Source organism: Tenebrio molitor, chromosome 3 (genome assembly GCF_963966145.1).
Source record: "Tenebrio molitor chromosome 3, icTenMoli1.1, whole genome shotgun sequence".
In the NCBI taxonomy this organism is placed as follows: Eukaryota; Metazoa; Arthropoda; class Insecta; order Coleoptera; family Tenebrionidae; genus Tenebrio; species Tenebrio molitor.
This window is the reverse complement of record NC_091048.1, coordinates 23,709,026-23,734,251: the sequence shown is the minus strand read 5'-3', so window position 1 is coordinate 23,734,251 and position 25,226 is coordinate 23,709,026. Positions and strand designations below refer to the sequence as shown.

Genomic DNA, 25,226 nt, shown 5'->3' with positions numbered 1-25,226 from the left:
CTAACTATGATTAATAAGTGGAAATTTTTTCAGCCAATCAAAATCATTTATTTTGTTGTTGTCTTGGTTATGGCTCCTGAACTAATTTTTCTATTGGTCTTTAATGAGTGTCGTACGATTTAAAAATTTATAATTTAAGAAGCATAATGTCCGTGTCGTTGCGATTTTCTTACCGAATATGCCCTCGTGCATTGATTAAAATCCGGAAATTTTATTCTCATGCATTTCCAAAACGTAATTAGCCGTCGTGTTCCACTCGGGCTAATTAATACGTTTTAGAAATGCATTCGAAAAAATTTCCGGAAATAATCAATGCACTAGGGATATTATAAGTGAAAATCGCACGACACTTAAAAATAGCCAATAGAAAAACAGAATTCGGTGTCGTTTCTATAACCATATAGAGATTTCCGGGAAATTTTTTGCACCTAGCTAACCTAACATGAAATTAATAAGTGGAAATTTTTTCAGCCAATCAAAATCATTTATTTATTAAAAATCTCAATTTTTTTCCGTTATCAAGGATAATTCTGTTATACAACTTGATTTTTTTTGTCAGAAATTTATAATTTAAGAAGCATAATGTCCGTGTCGTTGCGATTTTCTTACCGAATATGCCCTCGTGCATTGATTAATATCCGGAAATTTTATTCTCATGCATTTCCAAAACGTAATTAACCCTCGTGTTCCACTCGGGCTAATTAATATGTTTTGGAAGTGCATTCGAAAAAATTTCCGGAAATAATCAATGCACTTGGGATATTATAAGTGAAAATATTTGTATTGATCAATGCAATTAATTGAAAGGTCTGATTACGTTTAGTAATCCCCAGACATTTTTCGCGTTTGTCTTACTGCCAAATGACCATTTCCTTCGATCTTCATTTATACATATTGAGAATTGCATGAGGTGATTTTGAAGTTTTGACATTGAATGATCTGTACCTGGATATAACCTCACTTTTCAACAGATGTGATCACAGAATCAGACAGACGTTTTTACTTTCTCCTACTTCAAATATTGCTTTCCGTTATTAATTTTGATAAATACATTGAAATCATTGCTTTACTATATACCATTGTCAAGTTTTGACAATTCTGACATTTTCACATCATGTTCACACCACACAAATATTTAGTGTAAAACGTATGCAGCACACAGCTAAACAGCGCCTACTATTTTTTTCGTTGCGGTCACAATCAAAGTGAATAGATAATAGATTACTATATTGTTGAAAAAGGAAAAAAAAATTTGGCTATGGAGAGTGTCGTAAGAACTTCAACGACACAGTTGATTTTCTCGTGGAACACTATCCAAATGTAGGCTTTACAAAATGTAAGGTTAAGAGAGTCGTCAATTTATTTGAAGACACAGGAAGCGTACGTGAACTAAATTACCTTGCTAAGATATCCCGATCGTGTTTTGGTCCTTTATGGAAGAATTAAAGCATCCAGTATAATAAATTACGTCCAAATGTTGTCTTTAACTTTGTAAGGTTAGCAAGATAAACGTCAAATATGTCACCTGCGCTTCTGCGAAAAGGGATGACCAAAATTCTGCAAAATTGCGCGTTTGTTTCATACGCGTTACGTTTTTGCATTTGCAGCCACGTTTAACACAGGTTTTTTGCAAACCAGACGTCTTTCAAGGACGAGTTTTTCCCTACAGCATTTTTTTATTGACGATCAATTTTTTATGTAAATCTTAATTGATTCAACATTTTAAAAAGGCATGTAAAAATTACGTTTTTAAGACTTGGGTGATTAATAGGATTTTATTCTTCACCGTCTGAAATATCTGCATTTTAAATTTCACATAAATCCGCTGGAAAATAACTGAGTTATTAGGCTCGAAAATCTTAGATGAGACACGCTGTATAAGTCTTTTTCTCTTTCTGAACCTTAAGATTATTTATTATTTAGTTCTTTCTTCATATTACACAAGGTAATTCACGAGCAACAATGAGTCCGAAGGAATTGAAGATGCAACCCACAATACATTTGGAACGTAAAGCTGGACATTTACCGCGTCCATCTCCAGCTTTACGTTCCAAGTGTATTGTGGGTTGCATTTTTAATTCCGTCAGGCTCATTAGTACTGATAAATCACCTTGTATATTTTGTATTGCTGTTGGTTCTGTTTCTTCCACTGTCTTAATAATGATAAAGATACATAAATAAAACACAACACTGCTTTTGATTCCTTTATTTTTTAAAATAGCAGTGCAACACACCACCAGATCATTTCTGCGATAAAACTAGCGACATAACTTAATAACAATTAAAAAAATAGTAAACTATCAACAAATACAATTTGGCATTGAAATACTGATAAGTGAGAAGAGACTAATTTTGCTCTGACGTCGTATACTGTTCGGGTAAGAGCCGCTCCCAACATAAAGTCGTCCATTATTTTAAGTGTTTTTTTAAGTAGGGTCGGGGCTCCCTTAAACGGGTTAAGTCTATTTAATTGTCCGGAGCTTATGTCGTAAATCCACTAAAATGAAATAATGGAGCGGCCTCTAAATAAAAGACTGGCTGGGAGAAATCAATCCGATATTGCTCTCGGTGATCGGAAGTCCGGTCCTCTTGTCACAAATCGCAATTTTTCTCTGTTTGATCTGCGGCTGAAACCCCGCCCTGATGTTCTGTAAAAATTAAATCGTGAGGGAGAAACACATATTTGGGTATATTTTCGTGTACCTCGAACACCGTGCCGGGGCCGGTAAGGGCGAAATAAAGGGCGTACAAAGGCACCCACATCATCGACGATATGCTCAAGCAGAAGCCGATGATTTCCGCCCAATCCGGATATTTATAGGAGCCGTAGGTGAGGTTCACGTATTGAACACAGTGACTGATGAAAATCGCCTACACATGTAAAATTCAGATTGAGAGTTTCGTAACAGATTCAGTCAGCGCTTACGATCATGATGAGGGGGCCGCAGTACTTCCAGCAGATGGTCCAGTACTTGCTGGGCCTCATCCCCATCATCTGCTCGATACAGTCGCTGATCTTGTCCACTCCGAAGACCCAAGAGATTCCTACCGTCTGGAAGAAGCACACCCAGAGCAACGACATCCCGCTGGCCGAGTAATAATCCATCAACTGGAATATATACATGCCGCCCTGAAAGCACAACAAACAGAAGAAATAGTTGGTGGCCTACTTCCAGACGACGGGACATTACGTTAGTGACCATCGGAATCCCCAAGAGGAACATGATGGAGCAGACAGCCACCGTGAACTTGCCCCTGTGCGGGCGCAACTCCTCCGACCAGTTGTCGACGATCCCCGTGATGAAAGCCTCGACGAGGCAGAAGCCGCTGTCGATTCCCAGGAGCTGGAAACACACAGTTAAGAGGCGGGGTCGTGCGCTGATGAACTGCAAGCGGCTCACCACGAGCATGATGAAGAAGGTGGCGGCCCAGAAGGGCGCCCCCGGGAGCTTCAACACCACCTCGGGGTAGGTGAGGAAGACGAGGCCGGGCCCGTTCTTGACGACATCGGCGACGTCGGCGTGTTGCTCGACGGCGATGTAGCCGAGGATGGAGAACGTGACGACGCCGGCGAGCAGGGAGGTGAGGGTGTTTACGACACAAGTGATCACAGAGTCCCTGCAAGGTGAACACCGATGAGGTTAGAGCGGAATCGGGTCGGAAGTAATATGGTATGCATAGGTTATAGAAGGGGAGTGGTGCGACATAATTTAGTCAATCTTAATGTAAATTAAGGAGAATCTGGAAAATGAGCGGTCAGTTAACTAGCAGGGAAGACCACGTTGGGAAACTGAATTATATAATTCTTGGCTGTGACTAACAGATGAATGTCGAAAATGGCGCGTTTAAGAGGACTGCAGTGTGCGATAAAAAGTGTTTGCCCTAGAGCAATTATTCGGTGTTTATTTAAGAACGAGTTAAATGCTTTGTGCAAACACAGTTTTTATTGTCCATTCATTATTGTATATCTGCTGGATTTTAGATTTGAACTTTGAAAATGTTTACTTACTTACTTTTCGTTTTGTCCTTCTCCATTAAGAAAATCGAAAATCAAAATAAGCAACTGATGTAAATGTTAACTACATAGTTATGTGAAATTATAATAAAAACAATGTTAACATGAATTAGGGGAATGCCGGGCAAAACGGGGTGTGCGGGCAAAACGGAAAATATCTCTCATTTTCTTATTTGTGGCACCATCTATATGGCATTTCAGGAATCGTACTTCTTTAATCTCTTCCTTGATTCCATAAAGCGGGAAGACGCTGACGTAAGCAGAAATTTGATTTCATGGTGACACACTCTTCGGCGGCGAAACTAGTGTAATTTTCCTTGCTGTTTGTAGAACAAAGTAAGAGTGTTTTTCTTATTATAATAATGATTATTGTATTGTAACGCTCAATTAGAAGATTTAGAGTACATATTGTAGTAGTTGTTGTTTGTGTAAAACTTATCGTTTCGTTTAAATAAAATATAACCTGTAAAATGTGCACTTCGGGCAAAACGGGGGGCTTGGGGTGCGGGTAAAATGGGGCCCCATTTTGAAAATGAAATCCATGTCAAGGGAAAAAAGAAATTGTTTTCTTTAGAGAAAACTTCAAAGAAAGCTACGAAAAAATCAGTACAAAAGAAGAGGAAGAGAACTGCAAAAGAAGACAGCGATGACAGCTCTAACGGAGACTTAAGAGATTGTGAGTGTCTTTACTGCCAACACTTATACTCTAATTCAACGGAAGGTTGGATTTCCTGCTCTGTATGCCACAAATGGGCTCATAATTCCTGTGCTGGGACCGAAAGTGAAGATGATGAGGCCATACATGTTTGTAAATTTTGAGAATGAAGTGTAGCCACTGTATCACCCCATTTTGCCCTCGCTGACGGGCAAAATGGGGCAAACAGCACATATGAGTGAATTAGTCCACATTTTCTCAGAATGTGATTTTATTTTATTTTTGTGTTTCTACATGTAATCTTGAATAGGTAATACATTTGTTCAAATTGATTCAAGTCTTTTAAGTCGTTAATTGTAAATTTGACAGTCACTTAAACCTTAAGTACCCCGTTTTGCCCGGCATTCCCCTAATTGAAATTTGGGGTACCACCAAACAAATATACGTAGAGAAGAAACGGGCAGGAAAATAAAAATTATACTAGAAAAGCTGGAAGAAATGAAAGTGGAAATAAAAGAGGAAATAAAAGAGTTGCGAAAAGAGAACCAAGAAGTCCAGAGAGAAATCGAACGACTAAAGGAACAATTTAAGAATAGAGAAAAGAAATGGGAGAAAGAGAAAAACAACATGTCTGAGAGAGTAGTACGACTGGAAAGGAAAATGGAAAATAAAGAAAGGAGAAGAAGAAAAAATAACATAGTGAGAACAGGATGGAGATGTGAAGAAAAGAGCAAGCAGCAGATCAAAGAGGACATAGAAAATTTTATAAAAGAAAGCATAGAGAAAGCTAAAGTCAAAGACTGCTACAACATAAACAAAAGAAAAAACTGAGAGAAAAGAGGGAACCAGAGAAGACATTCATAGACAATGATCTTACAAAAAAAGAACGAAAGATACAGAAGAAACTAAGAACCATCGCGAAAGAGGAAAAAGAGAAGGGGAAGAAGTAAAAGTGGGATATAGGAAAACAACAATAGAGGAGGTACAGTAGAGATGGAATTAAGAAAGAGGGAGACTAGAGGTTTTTCAATAGGGGGAGGAATATGGGATAAAGAAAACGGAGACAATGGAAATAGAAAAAGGACAAAGAAAAAGGTAGATGGACAAAGAAAGTAGGATCCGGAAAAGAAGCACGAAGGAGAACACAAGAGAGAAGATACGAAGGGGAGGACACAAGCAAAAAAGATAACGAAGACGGCAAATGTGAGGATATTATATTGGAACGTAGTGTGTTTAAGAAAAAGAAAGAAAAAGAATTTTGGAAATACGTGAGATACTGGGGCTGGCAAAATCATGGGTAGAGAAACGAAGCTGGGAAAAAATAGAAAAGCTGTTACCTCAAGAATATGAATGGGAATGTCAAGGGACAAAACGAAGAAAGGAAGAGCGGTAGAGCGGAATTTTGGAAATTTTTGGAATTGATAAGTTTACTTCTGTTTATGTGTACCGGGTGAGATAAGTTTTATCGTCAGCACGATCAACCCTATTAAAAAATTAGTAAAAATTAAGAAACTTTAGGGTTACATTCCCTTGATATAAGGCTTCAAATGTGTGTAATCAATTTTCACTTATCACTTAATTCAGAGCCATAAAATTTAAAAAATCGATTTTGAGCAAAAAAATTTTTTTTTCTATAATTGGTTCAAAAAATTGAAATTCACGCATAGTTATCTGTGCCTGAAGTGGGTCATTTTCTGACGTGTATTTTTTTGCATTGTTAGTAAAATCGAAACCATAGAAACCATACAAAACAGTGTGTGAAATGCAATTTCACGCATACGACTATTTCTGTTTTTCATTTCACGCACTGTTTTTTATTAGTTACCTAGCAAGATGGTCACTGCATTGAAACTTCAGAGTTCCTTCAAAAATTTGAATTTTTAATTTCAATTTTTTGAATCAATTATAGAAAAAATATTGTTTATATTTCGTGCGCGAAGATGTTTTTGTGCATTCAAAGGCTTATACTGCCTCAACCTTCGTCTCGGCGTAAAAGACCTTTTCATGCACAAAAAACACTCTCTTCGCGTACTTAATATAAAAATAACTATTTTCGTACATGCTCATAATTCACAATTAATTCAAAGAACACATTTACGAAATTCGCATCAAAAGAAAATTATCCCAATTTTAACATTAAGAGCGAAAAATGACCAAGATTTACAACTGCAGTGTCATAAATAAATATCTCATTGTTGGGAAACATCTGTTGACCACTTTTCTAGTAATTCTTAAGTCCCTAAAGGGTATCATAAATAACCTACGTCAACTTCTTTTGTGGAATTGACCGCTCAATTTAATAATAAATCATAGCTAAATTTTACGCTTTAATATCAAATTCCATTTATTTCAAAAACCGGTGATGCTTTCATGATTTCAATGACACCAAATTTTTCCTGAATGTTTGAAAGGACTCTCAGTGAAAAATTATGTAAATTAATGTAGCAGTTATTGAATTAAAACAAAATCTTTACCTGTTTTATTAAAAATTTTGAAATTTTTACAGGCTGTTCCTGAATTTTTTGAGAAGTGGATGTTTTCGCACTGACGATAAAACTTATCTGTATATGTTTATAATGTAAGGAATCCGAAAGCCTTTAGGGCAAAATAAAATTATATCTTCCTATTAGGCCATTTTGTAGCCCATTCACAACTAAATATTTAATTTGGTGTATAGATAATTATTAAAATCCTCCAATAAATAATGGAGCTATGGACTCGTCCTTTTTGGGACAGTAGTACCAAATGTGAAAAAAACTTTTCCCCAAGATTATCTTGAAACATCTGCCAAACACTTCTCTTTTTCGCCAGTCACTTCAATAATTTTTACTCTCACTGTATTTCCATCTTGCAATTTTTTTTTTGTGCAAATTTCCAAAAAAAATTACAGTTCTACAGCTTGATTCTATTTAGCTTCTCCATTTCTTTTTATTTTCTCTTTTATATAAATTTATGAGTTTGAGTTAAAAACGGTAATATCAAAATGTGAAAACACTTGATTCTCTTTCCGTCTAGTTTTCCAAATATTTTTTTGTTTTTTGTTCGACACTGTCAGAATTTGAGAATTAGTTTACGCACTCCGGGCGGTAATATTAGAGTTGAGGAGGCCAAAAAGTAATTTCCTCCTTATTGAACCTCAGAATACATAATTTAACTATACTTTTCTATATATCATTTTATTTGTTTTCTTTTACTGTCTCAACTTCAGTATTTTTACCTAGACTTTATTTAATTCATCCTTTTCTGTATTTTTTATTTAATGAACTTTTTAAAGTTAGTACCACAATACAACGAGATTTTTTGCTTTTTATTCAGTTATCTTAATATTTTTTTTTCACGAGCGGGCGTGAAATTTAATTTTAAGACGCTGTTAGCGGGCGTAAAATAGCACTTTTCAGCCCTAGGGCCGGTTTTCAGCCTTAGGGCCATATGCCTTTTTATAAATTTTCGTTGACATTAAAGGCAATAAGTTCAAGGCTGCTGAATTGGCAGCTTTTGCCACATCGGATGGTGTACAGCAGCTATCATTTTCTTCGCCTTGTAACATAATTAAGCTGCGTTATTTACACAAATAAACTGAAACTTTCACGTTTTAATTGTGGTTTTCATTTAAATTTATAAATAACAGAACCATTGTTTTTATTACTATGGATATACAGGACCTTCTAAGACGGAGCCCGGGTGCTTGGTGCTATTGTATCGTCCCAAATGCATTTTCTTTTTTCATTTAGGAATGTATTAGCAGTGTCTCGTGCAAAAAATGTTTTATGTATGACAGGCGTAAAGGGCATTTTTGGCCCTTATCGTGTTAGAGCCCTTGGCTTCGCCTCGGGCTCTAATCTCACTCCGCGGGCCAAAAACGCCTACTTTACGCCCTTAATACATAAATAACTATTATTTCATCCTCTTAACCCTCACTGCAGTTTCTCTTGTTCACAATTTGTAATGAAATAAATAGTGCTACATTCTGAAAAAAGAAACAATTCTTTTCATCTTTCTATTCTAAGATTGATTCATAAACAGTAATACCAAAATGTAAAAACAAATTATTTCCTCCTTTTCATGTAGAATTCTTACGAAAGGAAGAAATATTTGCTTTAGTTCCACTTTTCCAAATACCTTTAACATTTACCTTATTTGGTTTAACAAGTTTCTTTTTTCATACGTAGAGTATTGAATTTGAATAACAACAATAAAAACAGAATTTGAAAAAATCTCCATTTTTGTCACTCTCATAGGTATTTACTTCTACCCTTTAACTTTTCAGTTATCATAGGAATGTTCTTCAATTTCTCACATTTTAATTTATCTTTTTTCATTTATATTCTGTCGCATTCATTTTTTTCTTTATCATATTTTCTTATTTTTTCACATTCTTTTTTTTTGCTTCTCTCACACTATTCCCGTAGAATAAACCCTCCAGTCTTTGCCCACTGCTGCTCAGACTTGCATTTTCTTCCGTTTCTCTTCTCAACATGGAAACATTCTCTCTGAACTAACAATACTTTTGTGTGGAATATTTCGTATTCAAAACAAAATTAAAAAAATATTACATTCAGTTTATATCAGCGAAACAACATCAACGTAAGTTTATTAGCTACTAAGACAACAAGTGTTTTATAGACGATTTAAAAATCGAGATCGTAGTTTAAATCAGAGCGACCACAGGGAGCGAGGATTTAATAGATCGAGATTTTTATACTATAAAACACGCGTTGTCTTCCAGATTTTTTCTAACACTAACACCTTATCAGAAATTTTAATAAATTTAGAAATTATTCGAGGCGCCTCACAATACACAAAATGCGGAGGTTGCCGTGGGTACTATGGTAATAATATCAACAAATTTGGAAAAAAACAATTTTCGTCGTTGAAATGTGCCAAAACGTTCCAGAAGAAATAAGAAAAAAGGGGCAATTTGTTACCAATGAAGTCTAAAAGTGTATACGAAAAGGTGTAAAGTCGACTCAAGTTGCAAAAAACCACTTGTCATTTGCAACGGCATTTTTTCAATATTTTTAAACCAAGTAAAGGCACAAAAAGGCCAGAAAATCATAGTTTGGATTGAATATTTTCCATATAAGTACAGTTTTAAAGTAATTTCAAACGACTAATGCCATAAAATTGCTGTTGCAAATCCAAATTGGTTTTTTGCAACTTGAGTCAACTTTATGTTTCGTTTCAAGGCCGGAACAATAAAAAAAGCATCACGGAGGTAACGGAAGATGTCATTTTGGCTTTTCTTGATATGGGGTAAGCGTGTAGAACTTCATTAAAAGTTAATTCACACTACGGCAAGAATCATTTGAAGAAAATGTAAAGATTGCCATTTTCGATGGCCGGGCACTTGCATTGGATGAAACAGCAGAAGTTAAAGAAGAAGATGTTAGGAACAAGAGCACGAAGCTAATATGGGAGTTCCAATTCAATAATTGTACTTTTCACTTTTGTGATAATTACTGTAAAAATGATAAATAAAATGTTACTTGAATGATGTGTGTGAGCGTATTTTATGACTCTATAAGATACGTTGCTATTGACGACGTGTCTTATAGAGGAAAGCGTATTTTATGGGAAACATAAGGTGTGAGCTCAAATGCACCATGGAAACAGTATAAGATATTAGTGTTAGAAAAATTTAATTTTATTGTATTTTAGTCATCCGTAACTAGACCTCTCCGTGCAACACATAACTAAACTAAAAAACATTTACACAAAAAATATGTTCACGGTTACCAGTTCTTCGGCTTAGTTGAACTAGAACAAGTTTTTTGATTTCACTATAATTAAACTAATATTAACAGCACGCATTATCGCCTCACCTTGAGCCTGTTATTCATTTAATAACGATCAAGTAACAAAATGGTAATTTCCAGTGGATTATGAAAAAATATTACAGTAAAACTACAAATTCGTGTTATAGAGTGGCCCTTTCCATATAAAAAATGTATCTGCGCTCTAGATAAATTTTTAAATCCAACTGGTTGATCTCTTATGCTCTTTACTCTTTTTTGTAATTTTGTAAATTCAAACCCTGCTACTTACTTGTAGCAGTTGTGGTGAAACTTGTTGTAGGAGCCCAGAGCCGGAAGCGCCCCGCAGCCGATACTGTAGGCGAAGAAAATCTGCGTGGCTCCGTCCATCCAGGGCCCGGGGGTGAGCAATTCCTCCCAGCGAGGAGTGATGAAGTAGAGAAGTCCTTCGCCGGCCCCGCTCAGGGTCACCGCACGGCCCAACAGGATCAACAGGACGACGTATGGGAACAGAGCCGTGAACCAAATTACCTGGAAAGCACCCCTCTTTGAAATATTGATAGTGGGAAGGTCCTTGTGAAAATTTGTGGCGTTTCCGGGGGTGTCTAGTTAGTGATGACGTGACGCATCCATGCGACAACTATCCCGAACAATGGCTCTTGTAACGACTTGATCCTTCTTGTCACACACGGAACGGCACAATCAAATAATGCTCGAAATCGACCAGCTGTGGATAATAAGGAAGGATGTGGGTGAGCGATCCTTCGATCTACGATAATGAACTCTGTCGATGCCGAGCTAGGGGGAGGGCAACGTGTTATACACTTAAAATAAACTCGGGACGGGTTTTCTGTTTGTGGCAAGGGAGACGCCAAAATAAAATATAAAACGAGCAGGGGTGAAGTTCAGCTAATAATGAGGATTCAGAACGCATTTGCGCTTATGAGGTGGGGACGGTGTTAAGGGGCGGCTTTCCAGCAGAGAGCTGGAATTTGTACTTGCAGTCTTAGTGCAATATGCACTTTATTGCGGATGGGAAAGGTTTAGCGCATTACTAGGCAAATACAGAAGCCAGGACTCGACAAACAAGATGAGGCTCCTAACCTCGAGCATATCAAACCCTGTAGCAAAAACTTTCATCAGATCATTATTATTGGCGTAATACAGAGACTGGAATATAAAAATATCGGAAATGTTCTCTGCATTGTTTGGCTGGGGTACAAAAAGTACAAAAAAATACAAATTTCTTGGATCAATAAAGCTCGATCAGTTTTTCGTTTACAATCCATACAGGTGTCCCAGAACTGCTTTCCAAAGAAAAAAGGGAGTATTTGGGTAAATGCAATAATCTGAATTTTAAAGGTAAAACATCCTATCTCAAGCGATAATCGAGAAAAGACATTCTAAACTTGACCAATCAAAGTTGAGCACCATCAATGTAGGATGACCGCAATTTTGCGTTCCCGGGATTTCGAATTTTGTTGCGATATCAATAATTATTTTTGCTGTCTGGCAACCTGTTCGATTTTTTAGTAATACCTGAGGACGAGCTTCTGGGATTGGTGATATTGAAAACTTTATAAATCGGTTATGTGAGTTACAGGAAAATTTATTTTATTCATTTGGGAGTTTCTTTTGTTGTCAGCGCGTGCCTGTTTTCTATGGGAAGGCAGCTCTGGAACAGGCTGTATAAACCACTCACGATTATTTCAAATTCGGACTATCTATGAAAATCTGACATTTTAGTTGGCAATATTGGCATATATGCCGTTCACGATTATTTTAAACACGCAGGAGGCCGCGATATTTTTTTTTAGATTGGCGTCAGGTCCTGTCATATGACGTTTCGTTTTTAAATATTCGCATTGTTGTCAATTCCGTCATTAATTTAGTTAATAAGAATTTACCCAGAACTGCCCTACAAATATGTATGTTTGATTTCAATAGATCGTATCCCACCTCCACTCGGCGGCACGGCAATTTTGCCGGAGTACATACACTATTACGGATATTACTATCAAGTAATAGTGCAGTGCTTATCAACATAATTACCGGCGTCTCGCCTCCGCATTTTGACTTTGTTGTGTATTATGTTCTGTGTCAATGTTAAGGAACTTCCTCACGATGTGACATGAGTATAATAATATACCTTTTTGAATTTCAACTACCAATTTGTTATCTAAATCCAGAATTTTTAAATTTTTACAAAGAGATTGCGGTACTATTCCCGTTGCTGAAATTACAAGTGGTAAAATCGATTTTTTTTCTAAACACCAAAGATTTCTCATAGCAACGGAGAGCTCTAAATATTTATTAATTTTTGTGTTATATGTCTGTGTTATATTGTGTGAATTTGGAACAGCTATATCTAAAAGATATGCTTGCTTTTGTTGTTTATTTAAAATAATAATGTCTGGTCTGTTATGCTTAATATGAATGTCAGTTAAAATTGTTCTATCAAAATATAACTTGTAACTGTCATTTTCCAAACAACTTTCAATTTTACGATTATTGTTCCTAATGCGTTCAATTATTTAAAAAATGTAACAACTTGGGAGCAGTGTTCGGTTGAATTATAACCTAAAATAGATTTATTAAGACAAATCACAATACTGCCAACTAAAATGTCAGATTTTCATAGATAGTCCGAATTTGAAATAATCGTGAATGGTTTATATGTACTATTCCGGATACGGAATCTTGGCCAACATGTTTTAGACATTTCTAAAGAAAATGATATAAACCAACCATTAGTGTCATTAATAAATGTCAATTATTAAAGATCACTTTGAAGTTTTTCTTGTGACATCAAAAATTGCAGGGAAATTGCATTATCGAGTCAAAAGTTGGGTTATATTCAATAAAGGCCAGTTCACGCATATTTGTCAGTTAAATGTCAATTATGGCCAAAATTCCGTGTCCGGAATAGTACATGCAAATAAAACTGAAGTAGCTGTCTAGATCTTTTGAGTTAATTATGCGATGCAGAAGACATTTTAGCAGTTTTTGGAATTTTTGTCTAGGTATATCTTATTTTCAATTTAACTGGATGCATTCTGATTGTGTTTTGCACCACTTTGTCATATAACGTCGAGAGTGGCGCAGGAGTAATAAGTGTAGTGCGGTGTAGTGGACTCGGCTTGGGCTTATTTCTGTTTCCTTCAAACATTTTGTTTAAATGATGAAAAATATGTACAGTCGCGAGCAATAAATGTTTGTCATAACCTCTAATAAATTCTGTTTGTCTTGTCTTGTCAAGATCTTATCAATTTTGTGGAAGACCCAACTGGGTTGCCACCCTAGCTTCTGACGCATCCCTCTCTCAAAGCAAAATAATTTTTACTCTGTTAAAATACGATATTAGGGCGATAATTTTGAATGTTTAGAATAAAACTTTGACAAAAATGTTTTTGATTGGCCCTAATTAAGCAGGCAAAATTTTTAATTTGTGACAGCAGCGGGAAATTGCAAAATGACCTCGACGACCCGAATTTTTTGCTCGCGACAGTATGATGTTTGCATTTTCTCTATTTTAGTTCGTAAATTCCTTTTTAACTCACTCTTCGTTACTGAGAATAAAAGGTTAAGAAGGTTTATTCCTATTCTACTTAATTTTTTCAAGGAACTTTACTTTTTTACATACAGGAGGAAAAAATGGAACAAAAAGGAAAGTAGGAGAGGAAGAATAATGTTATAATAACCGGTATAGGGGGAATAAGAGGAAATATAGAGAGAGGGGTGGAAGAATGGTTAGAAAGGGAGATAGGGGTGAAAGTGAACGTAAAGGAAGCATTGAAAATAAATAAAGATAAGATGATGCTGGCAAAAATAGAAAGTTGAGAGCAGAAGAAGAAGAAAGAAAAGGTGGGAGGGTGTATATAGATGACGCTTTGACAAACGAAGAAAGAAAAACACAAAAAGGGTGAAAATAGGATACAAGAAGATACAGGTGGTTTAAATGGGACGAGAGTGAGGACAAAATTTTAGAAGGAGAGAAGAAGAGAAGACGAACCGGCGAAAAAAGGAAACCGAAAAAGAAGCACAAAGGAGAAAGTCGCTACCGAGAGAGTACAAATGGGAACGTCAAGGGGTGAAAAGTGAAAAGAAAAAGAGAAGAACTACCGGGGGAATAATAACAGCAGTTAAATTGGGGATTAAAGAAAAGCGACAAGAAACGGCAGAAGGAGAAGGATGCATGGAAAGAAAAGTTCATATAGGCAATAAATGGTGGAAAATAATGACAATATACAATACAAAGATGAAGACTACAAGAAGACGTGTCGAAGACGCAATGAAAGAAAACAGAGAAGATATACTCTTGAGAGGGGACTTCAACGGGAGAATAAGAGAAAGAGGAGCAAGAAATTGGGAAGAGGAGGGGGGGGATGAGAAAAGAAATTCCAAAAACAAGGTGGAAAATGCAGAGGGGAAGATACCAATTTTAATTCATAATCTGTCTATAGCTATAGAAATAAAAACTCAGTTTAATATTGCTTGATATTCTTAAAACTACAGTTTAATAACTTCCTACTTTCATTAAAATAATAGAACAGTTAGTATTGTGATCTATTTATTCTAATTCATTCTAAACGTTTTGCGTGAGAAGGTTGTAGTTATAATCTACTTGTAATATATATTTAAATTCATATTTACATAACCATCTCTCTGCGTATAGAAAGGTAGGTACTGTTAAATATATATGACATAATAGATAAAGCCGGTGAATATTATTTAAACCAACATATGTACATATTTTGGAACCAGCTGTAACAGAGATCTAATTTTAATTTTTAAAAGAAATTTTAATCAGGCTTTTGGTTTAATCAGACTACTCCGCAAATTATATGTGGAATGCACGTTTAGAAAGGGAAATCAAACTATTTTTAAATGAAGGTCAATTAAATAACGTGAATTATATGTTTCAACTTCCGACGGTGATTTTTTTAGGCTGGCTTATGAAATGTTAGATTTCATCTCGTTGCATTTGAAACGTATTATAATTTGATAAAGTGAATATAATTTTTATCAAAAATAAAAATCACTTTGAAAAAGATTAAAGTTCTAATAGGTTTTTATAATTAACATTCAAATGTAAAAGATTTGGACAAAATGCCAACAAGATACGCCCATGAACAACCGTTTAGCTTACACAAAACGAATTTATATCTACAAATCCTAAATTATTCAAATGAAATTAAAGCAAAAGTATTTTATGGTCCAGGCCTTCGGGATTTATAAAAACCAATTAAACATTCAAAATTAGGTTTGGAATTAAATTTTGAAAAGTATGTACATATTTATTGTTTCGTATATTTTATCACAGAGTAAATACCATATGACTATAAAAGGTTAACTATTTTTGATATGTTGGTAATACTTTTAAAATATTGCCTTAGCAACGCTGATCAATTGCTACAACAACAGTTAATAATAACATGCAAGACAATTTTTTTTTGATGAAGCTTGGTTTCAACTTTTTGGTTTCGTTAACTCTCAAAATTACAGAATCTTCTTTAATGAAACTAGTAACGCTAAAACATACCAAAGATTGCTTCTTCAACAATCTGTAAATTTACTGGATGATGTTGAACCAACAGCAGTCATTTCCAACAAGTTTCAGCTATTGCTCACACTGCACGATCAACAATTTATTATTTCGACCAGCTCTGCCTTGGCCAATAGATAAGTGTAGGTTTCAAGACAAACTAATCACCTGACCTGATTCCCCTTGATTTCTTTTTGTTCCCTCATTTTAAAAACGTAGTGTTTAGAAATCTAATAACAATTTGTAAGATCTGCAACAAGCGCTGAAGATGCCATAGAAGTGTTGAACCTGAACTGCTAACCAATATTTTCAATAATTTAAATAAAACAGTTCTTGACACTTGATACAATTGCCATAATGACATAATCAAATGAAACAAAAGAAATGTTTGAATAATAAAATTATGTTTCTTGAAATCTGAGGGATGTTAAGGAAATAAGGAAATAAAATTGAGATGAAAAGTACATCGTTAGACCAAAATCTATTCGTATTGAGAAACAAATTTTTAGATTTTCTGTCTGGAATCAAAAGGTAATAAAATCACATTTCATAAATGATATGATCAAATTTCTCCCAGATGGTATATTTTTTCGTAGAACAAACATTTTCTGTATCATTTTGACGTAGCAAAAAATGTCTTAGTGTATCAAATTTACTGGGACGAACTTTTCAACTCCGACGCTTTATCTTCGGCTTTAGCAACCCGATTTAAAACCTAATCAAACTGTCCGCTAACATTTATTAAATCTCATGAAATCCTTGCCCTCGTGCATCACACGAATCTCATCTGGTCGCGAAATCCCAGCCGTCGTTACATAAACAGCCTGCTCTTTGGACATTTTGCATAAACGTGCACGCTGCAACATCTCTCGAAATAAATCTGTCCTGACAGAAATTTATTCGTCGCTCGCGACTTAATTTATCATTCTTCCGATTACCTTTCCGCTTTGGTGCAACCCCTTCCTGATAATCATATAAATTATCATCCAGCCGAACACCAGACACACGAACAGCCCCCACTGCATCCCCCCGATTTCCTCGAGACCGGAGGAGATCCCGAGAACTCGACGTCTGAAACACGATTGGATTTAAAATCGCTCAGTGAAATGTGAGAGGGACTCACTCGAAATATTCCTCCACGGAGGTGGTCCTCTTCGTCGAGTTTATCACAGATTTGTTCTCCACCGAGGAGAAGCAGTTTTCAGTGTTCCACCAGTTATCTGAAAGTTGTCGATGAAAGAGATAGGATTGGAAGGAGTGGAGCGACTTACCACAACCCGACCATGGAAGTGTCGGTAAGTAGGAAAATGTGCTCATGAGGTAGAATATTGTCCAGGCTATGATGATGCAGTAGTAGACGTCCAGCAGGAAGACGAGGGTCATGGCGGCGAAACCTACTCCTTTCAAGATGGGACAGAGTTGTCCCACGAAGGTCATCCCTCCGGAACCTAGGTATTGTCCGATCGCGACCTCTTGGAAGAACATGGGGATCCCGCAGACTATCATGGCGATAGTGTAGGTCACGATGAAGGCTCCTGGAAGGATGAGGGATGAAAACGTGTCGAGGAGTGAGAGTAGATTTACCTCCGCCGTTTTTGTAACACAAATAAGGGAACCTCCAGACATTCCCCAACCCGACAGACAAGCTAATACACGAGAACAGAAAGTCGAGCTTATTTCCCCAGCCGCCACGCTCGTCGTCATCGTGTGAGGGCGGCTTGTAGGCCACCTTCTTGCCGTCCAGTCCCGCCGCCTCCGGGGGCATCTTGAATTTTATGAACGACTCCTTTTCGAAAGTTTTCGGATCGGATTTGGCCTCCCACGGAGTCGACATTGCAACTGAACGAGACAAGTTCATGGCTTAGCTTACGTTAGGTCAGGCATTGTATTTTTAGATCGTTGGAGTCGTGAGCGTGCTCCGTTTTCGAACAGAAAAATTCCTTTGGCAGGCTGGGACAGGTGTGGGTCCTGTGACTGGGTGAAAGTCCTCAAAGATATTTTCGGCACGGGCTAATTCAATTTAGAGGCGAATTTGACCAACAGAATCGCCACTTTAGGTTCGAAAAGCTTCTGAAAAGTGTCAGGACGCGACTTCCTTAAGAACATCGTGGTAACGCGGTTTGAATAACAGGTTTCGTGCAAAATAAAATGAAAAGGCGCCGCCGGCAGCTATTTAAAATTCACGTCCTAAAATAAGGTTCATTTTTTCGTTGTTTTCATTGTGCTTGATTTTTAAAGCTTACAGCCGAGCTTTTGTTCGACATTATTGTAAACGAAAAATCAGAATATTTTTATATATATGAAGCGAACTAATTAAATGCTAAGACTGATTTAGGTCATGATGGAGAAAATATTTACTCTTTTTTATTTAGACATACAGTACCTAAAGAAACAAACATTTGCTAGTTAGTGACTGCAAGCTTTGGCAATGGAATTAATTGAATTCTTTTGTTGTCTGCGCCTCCAAACCAGTTTTCAGGCATTTTAGTGTTACATTTCTAATTTAAATTTTTTGTGCGAGCGCAAATAAAAGAATGACAACCGAGAGATAAAAAATAAGTAACTCGAAAGGAGTGAGTCAGTTCGTAATGTTATAAAACGACTCAGAGGATTTGACCGAAAAATCGGAAAAAAGTTTATCTTCAAGTGAAATAGAGCTGCAGGCTTTGTGTTTCCAACGAATATGCGGATTGATCAAGAAGGAAAAAAAATCTAAGGATATTCGCTATTCAAAAGCAAAAGTGGAAGCACTAATCATTGTACCACTTGTAAATGATAAAAAATAAAGATTCTGCCAACGAACGGTAGTAAAACTTGAATTTGAAGGCTGTTGTGTTTTGTGTTTCTTTATTTTTGCTTGGTGGTAGTGTTTAAAAATAAATTCCATCATTCCAGCATTTATAACAATCACTAAGTACATAACAATTTTTATATTATTAATTGTTTTCTCAGTAAAAACAAAATAAATCGACTCATGGGATTGCCACACTCGCTTACGGTTCGTGCTGTCGAAGAATGTACTCGTACGATTTTGTTCATTTATTGCAAAAATACCGTTTACAAAATACGTAAATGTACTCAAGAGAAATAAGTTTCTTTCACAAAAGGACATATTTTACAATTTCTTATAAAGTACATAGGTATTTCTGTTACCAATAAAAAATTATAAACAAATTGTGCAGGATAAAAACGAGAGTGAATTGATAATGGGCGTTCAAATGAAACATTTATCAAGTTGGCTATGACTTTTTATTTTTAATGAAAGAAGATAGAGCGAAAAAGGGATGACACCAGGACGCCTTCTTTGACAGATATCAGTTGTGTTTTCCGAATGTAACGTCTTTTTTTTAGTTGAGTTTCGTTGTCTGTGGAATTAAACTTTAATTAAATTTCATTTCAATTTAATACCAAAAACATCTATCCCTCTATCCGACAATTGTGTCAGCAAATTAATCACAATGTTACACAAGAATTTACATCTTATAATTACCGTGTTACAGCAGTGCAGGAATTGAAGCCATCAGATTATCCCAGAAGATTACATCTTCACAATTGACGTAGGCAATAATATCATAGGGTGCATTTAATGCTTTCAACATAAAAAAACACATCTAACCTCAAAGGAGAACGCACACTTTATATGTAATTCTAAAGACCACTCAAATGGGGATATTATGATATCAATCGACGCGTCTTGAAATGACAAATATTTCATACCATTGCGCCAAAACGCTAACTCTATAAATAAAGCCGCAATCTATAATTGAAAATCAAAAACTTCCATTTACTTTGTATGAGTGTGAAAGAGAGCGGTAGACACCCTTTTCGGGTTAGTTTTGGGGACTCCATAAATAAAGATAGTTATTTACGGGGGCAATTGACTGCTTAAGAGGGTTCACAGCAGGATGTATAATTGCAAAGATGACACTGAACCAGTACAATGCCTTTAAAAGGGAATAGCCGAATCCGTAATCCCCCATAAACTACAAATGACAGTTTTATGAAGTGTTCTGACAGAAATCAGTTGGAAAATATTTCAAGTTTTATCGATTTTGTCGCTTTATTAATCGAGTTACACATTTGGCGCAATGATATCAAATATTCGTCATTTCAAGACGCGTCGATTGATATCAAAATATCCCCATTTGAGTGGTCTTTAGAATTACATATAAAGTGTGCGTTCTCCTTTTACAAATTACGCCTTTCGTCAAATTAAGAGTTTTTGTATTCAATGTTACCAAACATGGAGCCAGAGACATGTCCTGCGCTAATTATAAACCTTTTTGATAACCTGGCACTCACATTCACATTACATATAAATTAAATGTAGTCAAAAATGTCACTTCTTAACATGGTCCTAACCTAACTTTTATCATTGCATTGATCTTCTAATACACACTTTACAATGTTGTGAAAAATTCAAAAGCTACTAACTTGATGCACTTTTCAATTGAACACTCAATACTTTAAATTTTTTAAATAATTTAATCTTCTTATCTATTCGAAAAAAGAAAATAATAAATAAATTGTGTAATGTGGAGGGACCAACGAAACTTAAAATAGCAGACTGTAAATGGAAAACTTCACTGTTGGCTTAAGTCAAGGGTTTCCAGAACACTGGGAAGGTTTTGAAATCATTTTTGTCATTGGCAGACCATACTAGTTAAAATTACTTTTTATTTTTAAGAACACACGCTTTTGTAGCCATTGTGGGCTTGCAGTAGGACTTGCCAACTGTCAAAGGAAAAATTATTTTTACAAGAAACAGATTAATCTCGACAAGCATCCAAGATGAAAAAAATATGAAAGGTACAGGCAAAGATAAATAGTCGTGTGGATCCGAAAACCATCCATCATTTTCAGGGGTCAAGGTGAATCAACGTGATTTTAGTTAAGCGAATTTGATTTTTTTTAAACCTCAACTGCGAACCAGGAAGTTCGAACTTTGTTCGAACTGAGCTGAAAACTATTTATGCTTCTTTTTATCTTTGTACTGCCAAGTTGATTAACATTGTACCAATATAAACAGACAACAAAAATTTCCAGAGTCAGCAATACACTTTTTACCAAGCCTTACCTTGACTCACTTAACACGATTGATTAGGTATATCTAAACCAAAAGTCCACCTATTTTGGACACATTTCAAGAATAAGATTACATATTTATATCATTACAACAATTCAATTTATTTGCTTTTTCTCGTCCTCCAGCTCCAGAAAACATTTAAACGAAAAAGGTATCTAGACACATGTCAAAAATAATAAACGATGGAGAGGAAGTTATGTCACACAAAAATATAACGCACCTACTTTCAATTTTACACTTACCATAGACCCATTTCCATGAAATTAACACACCTACCAGTCCTAGTCTACAAATTAAGCAATCTTTGAAGATACATTTTAACCGTCTGTACTTTGCACCAGTTTATTTTTGCTTAACTGCAGCTGTGTCACTTTTAAAAATATCTATTATACAGTATAGTGAAAAAATTACAATTGACAGGAGTTTGGCAGCACAAATTCGGATTGCTTCTTCGGACGCATTCGAATTCCCGTCTGACTTATTTCTTATTGTAAGGTAATCCAAGAATTCCCGTCAGGTAATTATCAACTGATATAATCCCTAACTCGAGTTCCCGTCAAGAGTAAAATGCATGTAATATGCAATAGTTATTTATGCAACGAGTTTCTGTGTAAATTGGGCTTTTCTTATTGCCCGGCGGACAAGATTAAAACACGAGCGTAGCGAGGGTTTTAAGGCCTCGAGGGTAATTAGAAAAGCTTCCAAATCTTTTAAAAATGGTTTCACATTTGCTTTTGACAGTTTTGACAAATTTTTCAAGACCTGTCAGAAATCTGACGTTGAATGTGTTGTCTAGGGCAACGGTTCGTTATCTGCTCATTTTGCTTTAGGGCAGTTAAGAGGCACTTTACAAAGGAGAAAAATGAAAATTTATGACAGTTGAAAGCAATAAATACATTAATTAGAGCATAATTTCAGGGCAAAAAAATGTTACTCCTTGAAGGTAAATAAATAAATAATTTACGCTACGTCAATTGTTGTGCTTTTTTAAAGCGTAGATTAATTGGAGCATGTTGACAGCTAACCTAAAATTTAGAGCCAAAAATATCTTACATTTTTTCTTTCTTCGCAACGTTTTACATTAAAACAGAATAACGTAACGATTACTATTTTCGAAGCAAATATCTAAGTGCACCCTTTGCTGAAAACAAACATGTTTAATTCTGTCCCGATTAAACATAAACAAATGTCATTCGTGTCAAACAGCGGGAAATTCAAACTTTACACTGTTCTAAACGGTTTAATTTTTCCAACGCCTACTCAGCCCAGGATTTCATTTGAACGCGCGATACTTTCTGTGCGTAGAATTTGGTGATTTTTATGTCAACCAATCAAACTACACCATTGTTGTTTACCATTACGTGGACAAACAATTACTTAGATAAGGGGCGGCTGTGACTTTGACATCAGTGTCAGATTTTTCGTATCTTTGCTAACTCAGCTAATAAACGTCAAACAGTTCGGAACATAAAAGTTTCATCATTGAATCTTAGGTGGTACTTTCGTAATAATGATTTCAATAACGGAGATTTTTTTCTGACGGGAACTCGAGTCTAGAATTTGAGGTACATTTTTACCTTGACCGGAATTGGTGTGCAGGATTAAAGGGCCAACGTCCAAGCCCAGCTATAAAATATTATGTTTCTTCTCGTGCAAATAAACACCTTAAAAATAACTTGGCGATTTTGTTCAAAGAATTTAGGCGAAAGTCTTAAAAAAGTCGTTCAAAAATCTGGAGCGATGCAATTGGTATTTTTAAATTAGGAGAGCAAGACTGGATGCAAAATATTTAATGGAAAACAGAACCCACGCAAGAGAGTGCCAGTAGGAAAACTTTCAGAGGTAAAATAAATATTTAGTAGAGGGTTGTACAGTGGAGTAAAAGTTTGTACTTTTTCGCAACCGCACACAAATTTGTCATGGTTTCAGAAACTACATCATCAAGTCAGATTAGTGAATTTAGAAGTACTCGTAGCACCCTGGTTAATGATAAGATTGGTTTGGACATAAGTACGTATAGAAAAATTGTATTGTTCGGGGAATTGGTATTTTTGTTGTATAATTTGGCGCAATAGCATTTTTTATTATGTTCCAACAATAGTGTATCGTTTGTGGAACAAAATTACGAAAGCCTAATTACCTATCGTTGTTATTTTCTGTTGTCAGCAGCATGCAACAGCGTGGTCAATTATTGGAGTAATAGTTAAGAAGCCTCAGCATGTGATTATGTTTCATAAATAACCAGTCTGTCAATTGAAATCGATTTAAACAATTTCGCTTTGTTTTCAACACATGTTCCCAACGTCAAAGGTCATTCCGTATACACAAAAAAATAATTACGAACTCGTGAATCGTGCACCTTTCTAAAGCCGCCGCAGAACAGCCCAATAAAGAAGAACGTAAAACAACGCATCATTATTCACGTTTAGTGGCGCGGTTTTACGACATTTCCCCAAAATTGAAGGAAAAGTGCTCGCTTTAACACCCGAAAGTAGGAGGACAGGTCCCCGATGAGCGCGTCTCACCCCCAGAGGTGTGATTATCGAAAAAATGCCGTACAACAGAAGGCGGCTTTTTTTAGCCACTCGGATAGGTCAATGTTTGCGTTCGCATCAATCAGTCCTGCACGTGCTCCAAAAAATAGAAAAATAGATCTCGTGGACGCGAGCCAACAAAAATTGCAATGGAGCGATTTGGCGAAAATTACCATCGCGGCTGATGCAATAACGTTATTGTCATGGGCGGACGATTTTAGGAGATTATCACGGGGGCATAATCCGCTTGAATCCGGTGAGACACCGGATTTGGGTGTCAAATAAAAAATTCATTTTTGCAAACGAGGGTTAATGGAGTTGTAAGTTGTCTAAGTTGTCTCACCTGTGTGCCGGAGTCCGCTGTTTCAAATCAAACTAATTGTTGTGGCGGGGCTTCTGGATTTTGTGGCGTCTTTTAGCGCTTTGCCCGCGCAATACGAGCGATTGGCCGGCGAACTAACTGTACAAGAACGCTATCAAACCGCCATCTAACCATTCGGTTCGTTCACTTTCTATAAATACCAATGGGAGAGGTGATTTTGCAACGTGCATCCACTTAGTCACACTTTTAACCGGCGAAACAATGCGCTGGATGGAACAGGTCGAAGTTGAGGATGGAAGAAAGGAACGAGCTCCCTCGTTATCCTACGTCATCGTTGTGTCGACTTTCAAAAGAAATCAGAACAGAGGTCACCGGAGCTTTGTGGAATAATTATTTCTGATTAGACGGAAGGAAGAAGACGCGGATTTCGTTTGTGCGAAGAAGCGAGAGCTTGACGGCGGCCTCATGAGATGAGGATTTTTGTGGCGAAAGTGTCAAGTCAAGATAAAATAATACCTACAACATTTTGTAAACTGTATTATCTCCGGTGAAGACCAAGTAACAGATTATTTGGTGCGGAGTTAGGCAACAGACAATACACACCGGCTTGGTACAAAGTGCAGCGCTTTACCAAAAATCGATGAGGATTACTCGAAGAATTAGAACCGAAGCGTCAGCACTGCTAATGAGGGTTAAGGTTATTTGCTCAAACGGTGACACGTGCATTTGTAATTGTCACCCAGAGCGAGATCCGTAAAGAGCGATTGGTTTTTTGGGCCACTGGCATTCATTCTCACCTGATGACTTGCAGATACCACTTTGCGGAAAATTTAATTCAATTCTCACATTTATTAGCTTTTTGCTGTTAGAAACCGCAACTCACTTTTAATCGGTGCAAAGAAACAATATTTTTATACGTTGTCTGCTCAAGTGTTTTCTGTTGTGACACTTTATTTAATCAAATATATCAACAACATTTGCAAAGTTGCATTTAAGATTGTGTGGTAATCAGAAAGAGCGCAACATTGGAAACAGTATCGTTTGCTTCATTGTTGTTTTATGCTCTTCAGATAAAGTTATCAAAAATGAAATACCGAGGGAATACAAAACAGTCGATAAAATTTTGATGGTCGCGGCTGAAGGATTTTGGAGGGTCTATAAACAAAAATATTTACAGCGGAATTTATGACGCAAGTTGCGAAAAGGTGTGCACGGTGGCTGTTCGACAGCATTATTTCTCTAATCATTGCGTGAAAGTTTTATTACGAATTATTCACGTGCATTAAGAAAAAGTCGTCGGATTTCTTCTTCTGTTA

The 25,226-nt window shown here is 36.3% G+C and overlaps 1 protein-coding gene across 3 annotated transcripts; it reads right to left on the bottom strand.

Moving 5' to 3' along the window:
• Positions 1 to 2,191: 2,191 nt before the first annotated feature.
• Positions 2,192 to 24,839, bottom strand: LOC138126095 (sodium- and chloride-dependent GABA transporter 1-like). 3 transcript variants are annotated; one of them, XM_069041778.1, is made up of 11 exons: positions 24,708 to 24,839; positions 17,553 to 17,807; positions 17,240 to 17,503; positions 17,092 to 17,188; positions 16,907 to 17,039; positions 10,716 to 10,954; positions 3,402 to 3,618; positions 3,192 to 3,344; positions 2,927 to 3,130; positions 2,704 to 2,871; positions 2,192 to 2,648 (listed from the first exon to the last, which is right to left on the bottom strand). In XM_069041778.1, the coding sequence occupies exons 2-11, from the start codon at positions 17,800 to 17,802 to the stop codon at positions 2,523 to 2,525; spliced, it is 1,851 nt and encodes a 616-aa protein (XP_068897879.1). In that variant the 5' UTR covers positions 17,803 to 17,807; positions 24,708 to 24,839; the 3' UTR covers positions 2,192 to 2,522. The 3 variants fall into 3 exon arrangements, with proteins under 3 accessions (XP_068897879.1, XP_068897878.1, XP_068897880.1); XM_069041777.1 differs by lacking the exon at positions 24,708 to 24,839 and adding an exon at positions 23,932 to 24,171; XM_069041779.1 differs by lacking the exons at positions 17,553 to 17,807; positions 24,708 to 24,839 and adding an exon at positions 23,932 to 24,169.
• Between the last annotated feature and the right edge of the window lie 387 nt (positions 24,840 to 25,226).

What these genes read in the sequence shown, in the direction of transcription:
- LOC138126095 (XM_069041778.1), bottom strand. Translation starts at nt 17,802, where the DNA reads ATGTCGACTCCGTGGGAGGCCAAATCCGATCCGAAAACTTTCGAAAAG. An exon ending in GCGGCCCCCTCATCATGATC is followed by an intron (nt 2,872 to 2,926) that starts GTAAGCGCTGAC and finishes TTACATGTGTAG; the next exon opens with GCGATTTTCATCAGTCACTG. An exon ending in GCCCCGGCACGGTGTTCGAG is followed by an intron (nt 2,649 to 2,703) that starts GTACACGAAAAT and finishes TAATTTTTACAG; the next exon opens with AACATCAGGGCGGGGTTTCA.